This window comes from Bactrocera tryoni, chromosome 3, assembly GCF_016617805.1.
Source record: "Bactrocera tryoni isolate S06 chromosome 3, CSIRO_BtryS06_freeze2, whole genome shotgun sequence".
In the NCBI taxonomy this organism is placed as follows: domain Eukaryota; kingdom Metazoa; phylum Arthropoda; class Insecta; order Diptera; family Tephritidae; genus Bactrocera; species Bactrocera tryoni.
Window position 1 is genome coordinate 45,482,090 of NC_052501.1, and position 17,005 is coordinate 45,499,094.

The 17,005-nt window shown below is 39.4% G+C and overlaps 1 protein-coding gene across 1 annotated transcript; it reads left to right on the top strand.

Moving 5' to 3' along the window:
• The first annotated feature begins 10,539 nt into the window (after positions 1-10,539).
• LOC120770622 lies at positions 10,540-11,214 on the top strand. Its single transcript, XM_040098224.1, has one exon. The coding sequence runs from the start codon at positions 10,540-10,542 to the stop codon at positions 11,212-11,214; it is 675 nt and encodes a 224-aa protein (XP_039954158.1).
• The last annotated feature ends 5,791 nt before the right edge of the window (positions 11,215-17,005 follow it).

Consider the following 17,005-nt stretch of genomic DNA (forward strand, 5'->3'; position numbering starts at 1 on the left):
AGCACCTTCTCAGTTTTTCACCGCAATGCTCGGCCGCGGAGGATGGAATCATATGTAGAAGTTCACGCAGGTGAAGAAAGTTCTCTGATCGCCATTCACTTGGGAGTGGCCAGAAACGATTCTTTTGCAGATGACTCAAGCAGCTCACAACTTCCGGTCTTTGACCAAGTATCCTCTGGGTAGCCTAAGAACATCCGTTTTAAGGCGAGCTAAAGTGAGAAGGCGAAACATCCCCTCCGCAGGGTTTTGCGCTGGGTTTGGGACCCGCCACATAAAAAATCTTACCAATGAAAATTAGCAATCAGCCTCGGATGAGAGACCCCCCTTTTGATGACGACCATGGCAAACGAAATAAGGACTACGAATTGAGGGCATGCACCTGGAATGTCCGGTCCCTTAATTGGGAAGGTGCCGCTGCCCAGCTGGTTGATGTCCTCGTAAAAATAAAGGCTGACATCACCGCCGTCCAAGAAATGCGATGGGCGGGACAAGGACGGAGACGAGTAGGTCCTTGTGACATTTACTACAGTGGGCATATAAAGGAGCGCAAGTTTGGTGTAGGATTCGTGGTGGTAGAGAGACTCCGTCGCCGAATACTATCATTCACTCCGGTGAATGAACATTTAGCCACAATCCGCATCAAAGCGAGGTTCTTCAACATATCGCTGATTTGCGCCCACGCTCCGACGGAAGAGAAGGACGATGTGACAAAAGATGCCTTTTATGAGTGCTTGGAGCGCACTTATGAGGGCTGCCCATGCCACGATGTCAAAATCGTGCTTGGCGACTTTAACGCCACGGTGGACAAAGAAGGTATCCCAAAGCATACTTAAATTATGGAGGGAACACTTCTCCAGCCTGCTGAATGGCAGTGAACGCACAACACCAGGAGAAGGAGAACCCGATTCCCCAATCGATGACGATGGAGCAGACGTTCAATTACCCGACCATGAAGAAATTCGAATAGCAATTGCCCGCCTGAAAAACAACAAAGCGGCAGGGGCCGACGGATTGCCGGCCGAGCTATTCAAACACGGCGGCGAAGAACTGATAAGGAGCATGCATCAGCTTCTTACCCGACCATGAAGAAGTTCGAATAGAAGAACGTGAAGGGGAAGAACAATTAACCGTCTGCAGAACAACAAAACAGTGGGGGTCGATGGATTGGAATTTAATTGTGCTCCGCCCAATCCAAAAAAAGGGGACCCCACAATCTGCGCCAACTACCGTGGGATAAGCCTCCTCAACATCGCGTAGAAGGTTCTATCGAGCGTATTGTGTGAAAGATTAAAGCCCACCGTCAACAAACTAATTGGACCTTATCAGTGTGGCTTCAGACCTGGAAAATCAACAACCGACCAGATATTCACCATGCGCCAAATCTTGGAAAAGACCCGTGAAGGAAGAATCGACACACACCACCTCTTCGTCGATTTCAAAGCTGCTTTCGACAGCACGAAAAGGAGCTGCCTTTATGCCGCGATGTCTGAATTTGGTATCCCCGCAAATTTAATACGGCTGTGTAAGCTGACGTTGAGCAACACCAAAAGCTCCGTCAGAATCGGGAAGGACCTCTCCGAGCCGTTCGATACCAACGAGGTTTCAGACAAGCCGATTCCCTATCGTGCGACTTTTTCAACCTGCTTCTGGAGAAAATAGTTCGAGCCCCAGAACTAAATAGAGAAGGTACCATCTTCTATAAGAGTGTACAGCTGCTGGCGTATGCCGATGATATTGAACTCATAACTTTGAAGTCGTAAATAATTTCGTCTATCTTGGAACCAGTGTAAACACCACCCACAATGTCAGCCTGGAAATCCAACGCAGGGTAACTTTTGCCAACAGGTCCTACTTCGGACTGAGTAGGCAATTGAGAAGTAAAGTCCTCTTTCGACGAACAAAAACAAAACTCTATAAGTCACTCGAGGACAACAACTGATGAGTCGACGTTGCGAGTTTTCGAGAGAAAAGTTCTGCGAAAGATTTATGGTCCCTTGCGCTTTGGCCACGACGAATTTCGCATTCGATGGAACGATGAGCTGTATGAGATATATGACGACATTGACATAGTTCAGTGAATTAAAAGACAGCGGCTATGCTGGCTAGGTCATGATCAAGGTTTGAAAAAATTCGTTGGCAGCTCTGCTTGTTAAAAGAGTGAATAATTGTGCGTGCTAAAAAAATTAAATAATTTTGGTGGAAAAAGGCAGAAAATTAACAAAATCTGCCCATCAATCCGGAAAATCCAAAGCGCGGTATCCAGGTGTATTGGAGTGCAGAACCAGCGACCTACAACCACTGACTAGTTTCGATTGGAAGGTTTGTAATTTCGCCGATATCACACTTTATTGCACACAGAGGAGAAAACATCAGCTGTTTGGAGACTTTTTTGGCGCCACAAAAAATTACCTATATTACCTTAGCCTAAAAGTATACTAAAAATTTAGATTAATAATTATTCACAAGGCAACTGAGTTATAGGTTGCCAAGTATTGCTTATTTTATATTTATATCTTTAATTGTTTATATGAATATAATTATAAGCAAACTTTAAAATCAATTATGCCAATTATCAAGACACCACCTCCAGGAGGGGGCAAACTAAATAAAACTGCCAAAAAAGACGTCACAATCGAAGAACTAACCAAAAAGCTAGAGGAAATGGAAGAAATGTGTAAAACACTTTCATTGGAAGTAAATACTCTAAAAGCCGAAAATATAAAGCTTAAGTCCACTGATGTAAAAAAAAATAAGAATTTGGAAAATAAGGTTGAATTCTCAACGGACGAGGAAGAACTAGCCAGAGAAACGGAATGGATTCTAAAAAAAATACCAGCTAAAAAACGAAAAGCGGAGTGTTCTCCTGATCTTCAGGAAAAAGCAGATAACGCCATAGCAAAACCGCTTAACCCAAAAAATAGTTCGCGGCCTCCACCAATTATGGTGTCTGGAGATGCCACAAGCAGCAATTATCAACAACTATATGCTATTGCAAAATCAGAAGCAAAAAACAATTTTACCATTAAGCTTTTAAATAACGGAATATATAAAGTAAATACTTTCTCCGACTTAAAAGAACAAGGACTAAACGCACTGAGTGCTCTCAATCGTCTTCAATGGAAAACTAAAACTCTACATGTTTTTGGTAACATTCGATCCCACGGAGAACATAAAAAAGATTTGCGAAACCAAAACTATATTGAACTCAATTGTTTCTATTGAACCGGTAAAACTGCCTAAGGTGATACCACAATGCAAACATTGCCAGTCATTTGGCCACACACAAAACTATTGTGACAAACAACCAAGATGCGCTAAGTGCGCCGGTAAGCATAAAACATCTGAATGTTCGAAACCAGAGAAACAGCGGCCTAAATGATGTAACTGTGGCGAAGCACATCCAGCCAACTATCGAGGGTGCCTTGTTGCCAAAGAATTACAGAAAATACGAGCTAACACTATTGGTCACAAAAAAGGGGATGGTCTAGCCCAAAAAGTAGAAAGTTCTGTAGACTTTAGAACAAAAAACAATGAACATCAACAACATGAAGGTCCTAAAGTTACAGCTGAAACAACAAAAAAATTTACTTTTGCTCATGTTCTAAAAGCAAATAATAATGATAATGTATCATCTAAAAGCATTTTATCACAGATCTTACAGAAACTCAATAAACAAGACGAATTTAACACTTCCTTACAAAATCACTTATGCAAGCTTGAAAAATATCTTTTTAATACCAAAGATGACTAAATCTTTAAAAAATCTTCTATGGAACTCAAATGGTTTAATCAAACATAAGAATGAAATCTAAATTGTATTAAACTCGGAAAATGTTGACGTATGTATGATATCGGAGACACATTTTACGTCACAAACCTATTTTAAAATTAAAAATTATGAAACTTACCATACAATTCATCCTAGCAATTGCGCCCGTGGCGGAAGCTCAATACTAATTAAAAATACGATTAAACATTTTGAGAAAGAAAACTGATAAGTTTCAAGCTACAACAGTGACTATTTACGGAGTTAAAAGTCCACTCTCACTTACCTCTGTGTAGAGTCCTCCAAGGCATCAAATCCAATTTGAAGAGTACCAACACTTAATAAATAGACACAGGTATAGAATTATAATGGGTGGAGACTTCAACGTAAAGAACACGCACTGGGTTTCAAAGCTTACGACTACAAAGGGAAGAGAACTTTATAAAGCACTACAGTCTACCGGAAGTTACGCATTCTCGACTTACTTACCATCATATTGGCCATCAGATAATCAAAAGATTCCAGACCTGATAGATTTTTTCATTGTCGGCAAAATATCCCGGAACTATTTGTCGATCAATCAGGGTTATGACCTTAATTCGGATCATCTTATTTAAGCTATAGTAAGAATAAATAAATATTTCAAAAGAAAAACCAATAAACGAAACAGATATTTAGAACCATAGTTGCGAAAATATGACCAGTTAGAATCTGAAAGAAATTTTACACTTTACAACGAGTATGCAACACGCAGCTTGGAAAAGTACACCGGAATTAAAGAAAATTGCTATAAACTCTCAATATTCTAAAGATATAAGAGAAATAATTAAATTAAAGAGAAAGTAAATAAAGGTGTGCAGTTGATAAATCTATTTTAAATAAAGTCTCTAAAGATCTTAATCGGAAAATTAAGAGGTTTAAAAATGATAGTTTCGCTAAATATCTTCGGTCCCTAAGCAATGGAAGAAATTCTGACTACTCTCTTTGGAAAAGCTGTAAAAGACTACAAACACTAGATACTCAAGTATGTCCCATTAAAATAAGTGCTGATAGCTGGGCCAGAGACGATTCAAAAAAAGCAGAAGTATTTTCAGATTATTTAACCCAAATATTCTGCCCATATGAAATACACGTAGATTATCCTACTGCTTCCAGTCAAGAAAGCGAAGAAATCTCAAGTTGTACAAGCAGTGAGCTAAGTGAGGAAATCAAAAATCTGAAAAACAAAAAATTCCCCGGTTACGATCTGATTACTGCCGAGGTCTGAAAACGGCTTCCACAAATAAGTGTTGTAAAAATTACCAACATTATTAACGTGGCTTTTCATCTTAAATACGTGCCAACTTATTGGAAAATTGCTGAAATTATCATGATTCCAAAGCCAGGAAACCAGGATATGAAGTATCTTCTTACAGGCCCATATCACTTCTACCGATAATATCGAAGCTTTTTGAGAAAATTCTCATAAAACGTATCAATAAAATCATTGAACGAAAGACCATAATTCCAGCGCATCAGTTTGGGTTTCGAGCCAACCATTCTACGATTGATCAAATCCATAGGATTACGCATATTATTGAAAAAACCTTTGAGGAAAAAAAGTTCTGTTCTGCAGTGTTTTTGGATGTTGCAAAAGCGTTCGATAAAGTTTGTCACAAAGGACTGCTTTCGAAACTGAAACAGATTTTACCGAAACAGCATTATGACATCATAAAATCGTACTTATCAGATCGCTACTTTCGCGTTAAACAAGGAGACAAATATTCTATTCTTAGGGAAATAAAAGCAGGAGTTCCACAAGGTAGTGTGTTGGGCCCTCTTCTTTATATACTATTCACGCACGACCTGCCAATAGACTGCAATTATACAACAGCCACATTTGCAGATGATACCGCGTTGCTTGCTGTTGGTAGAAGTGAACACGAGTCCACTACTAATCTCCAAAAAGCTGTAAATAAAGTCGTACAATGGGCAAATAAATGGCAGATAAAACTGAATGAAGCTAAGTCTGTACACATTGTTTTCACATACAACAAGATACAGCACTTACCAATTTTCATAGACGGTGCACGAATACCGTATTTAAATTGAGCTAAATACTTAGGAATGACGCTTGACACTAAGCTACGATTGAAAGTTTACGAAAAAAACTCAAAAATTATAATTGATTAATCGGTAATAAATCAGTGTTATCCATCGAAAATAAGTTACTTATCTATAAACAAATACTCCGACCGATATGGAGCTATGGTGCACAACTCTGGGGATGTACTAACGCAAACAATAAGAAAGTCATCCAACAATTTCAAAACAAAGTACTAAGACTAATTGTCAAGCGCCTTGGTATTGTAGATATGCTGCTATAGAGCGTGATCTAGGTGTAAACTCGGTTAACGCAGAAATACTAAAAATTGCAACAGCACATAGTACAAGATTGCTACAGCATTGTAACGAAGAAGTAGTTATGTTAACTTCTAGTGATGGACCACCAAGACGACTCAAACGCCTCAAACCCAGCGATCTTTCAAATTAGCCAATACTCTCATAGTAGTTTTGTGATTTTGTAATTATATTTTTAAGTCCTATTCAAGTTGCTTGTTAGTCCTTTCTTTTATTTGAACTAGTTGCAATGTATAAACAAAATAAAAAAAAAAAATAAAAAATGTTGTCCGGATGGACGAAAACACTCCAGCTCTGAAAGTATTCGACGCAGTACCCGCCGGGGGAAACAGAGGAAGAGGAAGACCTCCACTCCGGTGGAAGGACCAGGTGGAGAAGGACCTGGCTTCGCTTGGAATATCCAATTGGCGCTACGTAGCGAAAAAAGAAACGAATGGCGCGCTGTTGTTAACTCGGTTCTAATCGCGTAAGCGGTATCTACGCCAGTAAAGAAGAAGAATCACAGGTGACGAGTCATGGATCTTTGAGTATGATCCGATGAAAGGCAAGCATTTTGAGACGACAGAGGGGATCCAAGCAGCATACACCTTGTCTCTTAAAGCTATTCCAGAGAATGTCTTCCATCTCTCTTAAAACGTATGACACAACCATCGTTGGGCAATGCGCTAATGCTTTTCTTGCGGCACAGATGTCGGGAGTTTACGAGCGCACTGCGCAACGATCGATGTGCCATACGTTTTAAGAGCAGGGGGTACAAAAAATTCAATATCTTTGGAGTGGTATGAATGAACAAAAATTTTTTTGCAGCTTATTAAAGGTGAATATTTTCCGCGTTGTATCACATACTTTTCATTTTTTTTATCGTGAAGAACACATGAAAAATTTCAATTGTTTAACAAAAAATGATGTAAAATATTATTATTTAAACAAATCGATAGTGAAAAAATATCTCAAATATTCATCGATTTATCTCAAGTAGTTTATGAGAAAGTAATTTTACAATTTTATCGTACCCCAAATTTCAACCTTCAATAACTTTAAGAAAAGAAAGAATTTGAACGAAATATTTATCACACGGGGTATGCATCTGGTCCCCTTCCTAATTAACTCAAAATCGGAGATTTTCCGAAATTTGCATGGACTACTTGACGTGGTTTGAACCAGCATGAAGTGACTCACACGTGATCTATCTAAAAAAAGTATATCTACTTGGATCACCCGTTAGTTACAATCGAAATTAAATAAAGGAAAATATAAAAAAATTGCAAAACAAATTGCCAACAAAATATTTCTACCAAAAGAAAAAGCATCTCAAATATTTTTACGAAAAACAAAAATTCTATGTAGTAACCAAAACGTGTTAGTAAAAAATATTTTGGTATTTTTTTTTTAGTAAAAATATCCTAGATATTTTTTTATTTTGTATTATATGTGTGTAAATGGGTAACGAGATTTTTCCTTTTTTATTAAAAAATGGTTTTCTGAAATATATTTTCTTTAAGCGCTTCCTACACCAATTTGGGCTAACATATTTGCAACATAAAAAACTATTTCCAAAAAAGAAATAACTCTGCCTAGTCTACGAAAGTCTACAACTCCATTGCCATTTTCAATTTCCATTTCAATGGCAATTTCATTTTCCATTTTAATTTTAATTCCATTCGAAATGCCAATGCAATCTGGAAAATGCAATCTATTCGCTTTTGTGAGTGTTGCTGCACTGGCTTGCAACGCAAATACAAATACAAACAGCATCACATACTGACTTATTTGCGCATAAATAGGCAAATCTACGATGCTCTGTCTCCCATTATTGGCATTGTTATGCAGCCAAACAGCTCCACCCCCTCCGTTGCTTTGTTGCTATTATTGTTATCTGTACTGTACACCATTGTTATTGCTGTTGTAGCTTATCAGTGCCAGACATGTTATCGTAGCAAGCAGCCGCCACCTTGCCCTGCAAACACCTGACTCCACTGTATCAATACGCCCGCTCTTCCTCCAACTCTCCCGCTCTCTTTCTCTCCCCTCTTTAGCAAGACAGCACACCAGTTTGTGGCACCGGAATGCAATAAACAACATCAATATGCCCACAGATACTGCCACACTGACACACGGCGCACCGTTTGTGCATTTTTCCATAGATTGTAGTTGTCAATGTTATCATTGTTGTTTTTATTGTAGCACGCATTGTTATTTTTCATCTATGTACATATTTGCTAGGCAAGACTCTACCATGTTTTTACATGGATTGGAATATGCAAAATACCGACAGCAGCCATCAAGAGGCAAGCAAACAGCAGTTGTTACAAATGCATATGTGGCATGCCACAACTTGCGCCGCCTCGGCAAACTGAAAGTAATTTCATCACTGTCTCGACTGGTTGCAACTCATCTTTCGTTCGATCCACATTTAACTACCTTTAACACGCATATACATACATACATACAATATATACGCTCACACATATACCCACCCATACATTCACCGATATCACGCCCAGGGTGTCTTTTCACTATCTGCACCATCTCCATGTCGCATCAGTGCTTATTCGGGTCCTACTCTTTAATCACTACAATTCATTTTCTACCCCCTCAACCCCCTTTGGCTCACTCTTTCTTGTTTGCAATAATGTATTTGTGTATTTACGTGTGCATGTTGCAATCATGCTAATCTCCTGCTTTCCAATGATATGATTTAATGTTGCCCATTTGTTGGAGCTGTAATTACACGACCATTAGATCGATAATATGTCCCTAAGTGAAGTGCGGTGAAGTGCGCTTGTGGTTGTCCAACTGTTGGTCAACGCTGTTGCTTCGACCAGGTAAACAGCGCACATACATACATATGTATGTAAATACAGTGGAGGTCATATTTTTAGTGTCACTAATTACAAAAAAAATGTTAAATAAAAATAAATAGTACTTTAGAAAAGGGTATTATTTACCCTTTCTTTTAAATATTTTTTTAAATAGGTGGCAACTCTTCTATTAAAATTTTTACAAAAAATCTTTCTGTAATCTATACAGTTTAAAAATCTTAGAGTAATATCAAATTAAATTATTTTAATTGCATACGAAATTTACAACAGGTGTCAACCCTTCTGAAAGTATTTTTACCAATACACCTTATTATGTACCTTAGTGATTTTAAATCAGATTATTCTAACTCATACTATCAATTTTATTAAATTAAATTTGCTTAAACAGCTGGCAACTTTCCTCAAAAAATATTTTCAACCTTAAGTGTTCATCAGTCTGTAGCAACCCTAAAGTAATGTGGCAACCCCAAATGCAACTCTGCAAAAAGCATAGATATGGCAACCCAAAAACTGGATAGGCTGTCAGCTTGACGAACCGCCATTTTTCCTTCTTCTTGGCGCATCATCCCGACTGCTAGCACGCTTCATCATTTTCGCTCTCCATTTCATTTTCATTTTCAATCATCAACTTTGTATCAGTATTTTATATTTTAATAAATCTAAAATTATTGTGGACATCCCACATATTGGTGACCCCGACGTGATCGAAAAATGACGGAAGAAGAAGCGGTAATAGGTAATACAAAATTTGCAGCGTCGGGGCCAATTGGCAGAGGGCATCCAAACCCGCAACGTGGAAGTGGCCAAAGTTTCCATCAGGATCCCACCATTCTGGCACGCAAAGCCAGAACTGTGGATGGCGCAGGTCGAGTCACAATTCATCGCTGCAGGTATAACGAGCGACAAAACAAAGTACCACACCGTCGTGGCCGTGATCGAAAGCAACGTGCTAGCCCACATAAGTGACATAATTCTTAATCCACCGTACAGTGAACTGTACACCACGCTAAAAAATCGAATAATAACACAATTCGCGGACTCGGAGCAAAAACGTGTAAAAAAGCTACTGCAGGAACAAGAGCTCGGTGATATGCGTCCATCACAGCTCTTGCGCGAAATGCGAAGTCTAGCCGGCAGCGAGATCAACGATAATATACTAAAGTCCATTTGGATGAGTCGGTTACCTTCCAACATGCGACTAATAATTTCCATTAGCAACGAACCGCTCAACAAAGTTGCCCTGCTCGCGGACAAAATATGTGAGGTTAGCGGCACCCCACACGTACACGTGGTCGAAACTCCAAACACAGCAATAGCCAATCAATCCAGCATCGAGCAGCAGCTAGCCGAAATCACGAAAGAGATAGCCTTAATAAAGGCGAACATAAACCGTCGGCCTAGCAGCCGCAGCAGAAGACGTCCTCCGTCACGTTCCGGTATGCAAAATAACAATTCGAATGGTTTGTGCTGGTACCATCACAAATTTGGTAACGATGCCAAAAAATGTCGTAGCCCTTACGCAAAAAAGTTAAACTAACTTGTCTGTCGTCAATGGCGATCGACGACAGGCTCAACGATAAAAACCGCCGCTTAATCGTCCGAGACAAAAAATCCGCAATAAACTTCCTCATCGACACGGGAGCTGAAGTCAGCGTAATTCCACCGACGCAACAACAACGTAGATGCCCGGACAAAAACAACTACCTCTACGCAGCAAACAGGTCCACTATAAAAACTTACGGCGAAAAGACTATGTTCCTCAATCTGGGTCTACGCTGCCAATATTCCTGGAAGTTCATCATTGCTGACGTGTCACAAGCCATCACATTTCAACTTAACAGTCAACCTACGACAACGCAAACTCATCGACGACGTCACTCCAGCAAACTGTGTTCAATATCAACAAATAAAAAGGTAGTTTCCAAATTATCTTACACCAAAGGTTATCAGCCGTTCTACGATTTATTGAGGGAATTCGAAGACATCACGATGAAAAAGTCTTCAGTCAAAAAACCGCAACACTTTGTCACGCACCATATCGTCACCAAAGGACCACCAGTCTTCTCTAAACCGAGGCGTTTATCTCCCGAGAAGTTAGAAACCGCAAAAGCCGAGATACAACTCTTGCTGAACGCAGGCATCTGTCGTCCATCGCGCAGCCCATGGGCAAGCCCGCTGCACATGACAAAGAAGAAAAACGGTGAATGGAGGCCTTCAGGCGACTAAACGTCGTCACTGAGCCTGACAGGTACCCCCTGCCACACCTGCACGATTTCACTCATTCCCTGAATGGTTGCAAAATTTTTTCCACACTTGATCTGCATCGGGCCTACCACCAGATTCCTGTGGAACCGAACGACATACCAAAGACTGCAATTACAGCGCCATTCGGCATGTTTGAATTTCCGTTCATGTGCTTTGGTTTGAGGAATGCCAGTCAAACGTTCCAAAGATTCAATTTCAATACGACTTCGCCTGGCCATACCTCAATGATATTTTGATATCATCGAAGGATTTGAATCAACATCGTCATCATCTACAGTTAATATTTAAAAAGCTACGCGAGTACGGCCTTGTTATCAACCGTTCGAAATGCACACTTGGTCAGCCGCAAGTTGAATTTTTAGGTTTCAAAATAAACAGCAGTGGAATTTCACCCCCAGAAGAACGAGTACGGGCAATTCAAAATTTCAACCTACCTTCGAGAGTATGCGATTTGCGACGCTTTCTCGGTATGGTAAACTTTTTTCGCAGGTTCTTGCCTTGCGCCGCAGAAAGGCAGATGACACTATTCAACCTCATAAAAGGGAACAAGAAAAACGACACATCGCCAGTTGATTGGACAGTTGAAGCAAAGGAGGCATTTCAATAATGCAAAAACGACTTATGCAAAGCAACTTTACTCGCTTACCCAAAACCCAGGGCGCAACTCAGTTTGACGGTGGATGCATCTGGAGCTGCGGTAGGAGCTGTACTACAACAACACGATACCGACCAGTGGCAACCACTAGGTTTTTATTCCGAAACACAAACACGATACAGCACTTACGATCGTGAACTATTAACGGCATACAAAGCAGTCAAATATTTTCAACATATGCCAGAAGGCAGAGAATTTTTCATCCTGACCGACCACAAGCCATTGCCGTATGTGTTCCAGCAAAAGCTGGAAAAGGCATCTCCGCATCAAATGCGTCATTCGGAATTCATCGCACAATTCACAACAGACATCCGGTACATCCCTGGAAGAGAAAACGTAGTAGCTGATGCAATGTCACGTATTGACGCCATTCATACTCCAAGCACCATCGACTTCGCCAAACTTGCGGAGAGTCAAAAGTCTGACTCAGAGCTCAAAAACTTACAAGACTCGAATACCAGCCTATTAATCAAACCTTTCACGATTCCAGGCACCGCTGTAGATATTTTTTCTGACGTAAGCACCAGCCAAGTCCGACCGTACTTAACTCCTTCGTTTCGCAGAACAGCTTTTGATTCTGTACATAACATGGCACACACATCCCGTGCAAAATAGCTAAAGTGCAGCGCCACAACAGAGCACCGTTGTCGGCATTCACGTTACCAGAGCAACGATTTGACCACATAAATATGGATATCGTCGGACCACTACCACCTTGCAAAGGTTATCGATACTGTTTGACAATAGTCGATCGTTATTCCCGATGGTTAGAGGCACTCCCGCTCGAAGACATGACGACAGGGACCATTGCTTTCAATTTCTACACGCACTGGATCGCTAGATTTGGAGTACCGAGTAGAGTAACAACGGATCAAGGCAGACAATTTGAATCTACACTATTCCGAGAACTTTCCAGACTTTTAGGCATCAAGCACTAACGTACCACTGCGTATCACCCCGCGTCAAACGGAATTATAGAGCGATGGCACAGATCATTAAAAGCAGCGATAAAATGCTACATGACAGACAACTGGGTCGAAGTTCTCCCACTCATTCTTCTAGGTTTTCGTTCCTCATGGAGAGATGATTTAAAGGCGACACCCGCAGAGATGGTTTATGGAAATACCCTTCGATTATCTGGCCATTTCTTTGCCGAAAACCATACGCACAATGCCAACGAAGGTGAATTCGTCGAAAATTTACGCATACGCATGCAGTCACTAAAGCCGTCACCAACTACAAAGAACTCAGCGCACGTACCATTCGTAGAAAAGAACGCTCAACACCATCAGTCTTCGTGCGAAACGACTCAATTCGTCCACCTCTTCCACCACCATACGAGGGACCATTTCCCGGAGTCGAACGCGGCGACAAATTTTTCAAAGTCAAAATCCGAGGGAAGGAAACATTACCATCGACCGGTTAAAAGCAGCTTTCGTCGCCGAAGATTACCAAACCCCGTCGAATCAAACAGTTCATCACAAAGAGCACCAAACAAAATCTGGTCGTCGAATACGCTTTCGTCTTCCCGATAGGGGGGAGTGATGTGGCAACCCCAAAATAATGTGGCAACCCCAAATGCAACTCTGCAAAAAGCGTAGATATGGCAACCCAAAAACTGGATAGGCTGTCAGCTTGACGAACCTCCATTTTTCTTTCTTCTTGGCGCATCATCCCGACTGCTAGCACGCTTCATCTTTTTCGCTCTCCATTTTATTTTCATTTTCAATCATCAACTTTGTATCAGTATTTTATATTTTAATAAATCTAAAATTTTTGTGGACATCCCACAAGTCTTTTTAATTAGTAGTGCGTCTATTGGAATAAGTAATATATATTTTATAAATTACATTTTTTAGGCAGGTGGCAACGTTCTTAAAAAATATTTTCCACCTTAAGTGATCATTAATCTGTTTGGTTTACAGTATATCTATTTACATACAAATACAAAAATATAAATTTTACTTAATTTAGTACTTCATACAAATGACAACTTCTTTTTTTAAGCAATTAAATAGTGCGTAAACTAAGTCATAGCAGAGTTTACTAAGGCCATTAGAATGACAGACTCAAATTTATTTTATGTGTGGGGTCATATCCAATAAGTAATAGTTAATTTATTATTTTTTTATAAATTTATAAAATTATAAATTTATCTTATAAAGAATTTTAAGAAGGTGGCACACCTCGCGAAAATATTTCAACTAAAAATCTTATCATATAAGGATATGAAATCTTATTTTAACAATTCGTTTATCTTAACATTTTGAATAATAAAAATCGAAACCTGTGGCAACCCCATAAAAAATATTTTTAACATTTAACTTTTCCATATCTCTTTGTTTGGGAGTGTATCTATGTACATATATCCCACATGCTTTCAACATATCTTTTTAAGGTGGCAACCTTCTTCTGTTCTGTTTACTGTTTATTTCTTAGTCAGTCGAGTATTATACCAAAGAATAAAAAACATATAATCAGAACTATGAAAAGTACACTAAAGGTATAATCGGAGAAGTACATATTTGGTTTCAATGATCAATTTCGGCGCCTAAGTTGTGTTCGACAGCCTACAAGAAAGTAGTACTTTGAGAAAAACATCTTCTAAGTCCTCGACTTTTATATGTTAAATAATTTAATTTAGCAATGTCTATACTAGAGAAATCACTTATGAAATAATGCCATTTATTAAGCAAGTAGAGCATCCCGCTTAAATTTTTTTTAATATAAATAAATTACTATATTACCAATTAATAGCAGTTCCTATTTTCTTCCAATTTACAACTGTTCTTATTTACATGCACGCCACCGTATTTTTACCTGTCGCATTTATTAGCAAAACATCTCTTCGAAGTGCCCGCTCGGCGTTGGAGGAGCCAATGGCAAGTGCCTTAATAGGCATAACAAGTTCGAGTGTTCCGAAGGCTGAATGCCACTTTGTTCGATTATTCGTATTCACCTTCGGCGGCTGTCGAAAGACCAACAGTGCAGTTATCTTAAAAATAAAAACATATACATATATAGTATGTGTGGTTGCCTGTGTTGGCGCTGCTAATATCGGTGGTTTTACATGCCTGCTCTTGCATTAATTAGCTGCTAGCAGTTTGTAAAATTCTTCTTGTTTTTACTTGACTGGCCACTTTATTGGTTAGAAAATTAATTACAGTGTTGACCAAACTTAATATGTTCAAGTGAGTTTATGTTAATGAATGAGGTAAGAACAAGTATACTAAGGACAAGCTATACATTGTAAAAAGTCAGATAAATGTAAATTTGAAGAGAGATAGACAATGTCAAATTGTTGTGCAGTAAAGTCAACGACAGTGTATAAGTCAATGTATACAGGTTTTATTATATGTGGGTACATACACAAGGGCAAGACGAAATATCTCCTGTTATCAAACAAACAGTCGTCGCACTCGCGACTTGGCTATATGGTTCAGAGGCCTGGACGATGACAACAACTGATGAGTCGACGTTGCGAGTTTTCGAAAGAAAAGTTCTGCGAAAGATTTATGGTCCTTTGCGCGTTGGCCACAGCGAATTAAAAGACAGCGGCTACGCTGGCTAGGTCATGTTGACCGGATGTACGAAAGCACTCCAGCTCTGAAAGTATTCGACGCAGTACCCGCCGGGAGAAACAGAGGAAGATGAAGACGTCCACTCTGTTGGAAGGACCAGGTGGAGAAGGACCTGGCATATATGCATTTGTACATACATATATACATATATATTAGACATTAACTTTGATCTTTTATTTGTTTAAGACTTAGGGTTTTGGTTGAGCTTTATGTTCAAACAAAATTAAATAAATAGATTGAAACGAATGAGCAAAGTAATTCAACTGCTGAGGTATCTTATCAATAATTTATAGTCATATTTTTAAAAGCCGTACATAGTCATATACTTGTATTTCCATGCTTAAGTAGATATTTCAGTTTGAACTTTTATTTTTCCCAACTGTTGATACCCTCTAGTCCATACGCATTGACGAAACTGCCCTAACAATATCGCAAGGATCAATGAAAACCATTTTGAAGGATAATTTGGGCCTAAGAAAATTAAAAGCACTTCTGATTCCAAAGCCACTAAATTTTTTCGAAGAACAGCGTCGCGTTAACGTCTGTAAAACAATGCTTTCCGACTAGCAGGATGTCATGAAACGAAGGATTACCGGCCCTGAGTCTCTGTTTTCTGCGCAGAAATTGACGTTTAATCAGCCGAATATCGTGGTAAAGGTGAGCCGAAGCCGAAAAAATCACGTCAAATCAGACCAAAAATAAGGTTTATGTTGACAGTTTTCTTCGATTATCGAAGTATGGTGCACTGATTAATTGAGAAAGGATGTTGAGAAACCAACGAGACTTCGTTTTACATGTTTTCAAGTTTCATTCCATTGATTGTTTCCTTGCCTGTATATCATATAGCACCATCTTGTTGGAACCAAATATCGTCCTCATCAACATCCTCTAAGTCAGTCATCAATCATGGGTCTATAGCATTCACCATTGACTACAACATTGTGGCCGGCTTCATATATGAAGAAATATGTACCAATTATTCCATAAAGCCGAGCAATTCAAATACTCCGGTGAAGAATTGATAAGGAGCATGCATCAGCTTCTTTGTAAGATATGGTCGGCTGAAATCATGCCTGATGTTTGGAACATATATGGCATATCGCATATAAGGTTTTATCGTAGTGCGTGGAAGACTGAAGCTCACCCTCAACAAACAGGTTGGACCGTATCAGTCTTTCATTTGACCTGAAAAATCGACTGCCGACCAGAAAATGGTGAAAGAAAAATCGACTTCGACTAACAAAGTCTTTGTCGATTTAAAGCCGCTTCAGTACCTGCTGTTGGAAGCAGAGGAAGAGAAAGACCTCCACTCCGTTGGAGAAATCAGATGAAGTTTGGATTGGTGCACTGTTGCTAACTCGGCTATAATGGCGTAAGCGGTGTCAGTAGAGAAAAAGAAGTTGACATTGTCGATGAAATGTTTATGTGAAATAAACTTATTTCCAGTAGTTAAATTCTTGTACATACTATACGAGATGCGTTAAAAAATATCGGAATTCTTGAGTTAAAAATTCGC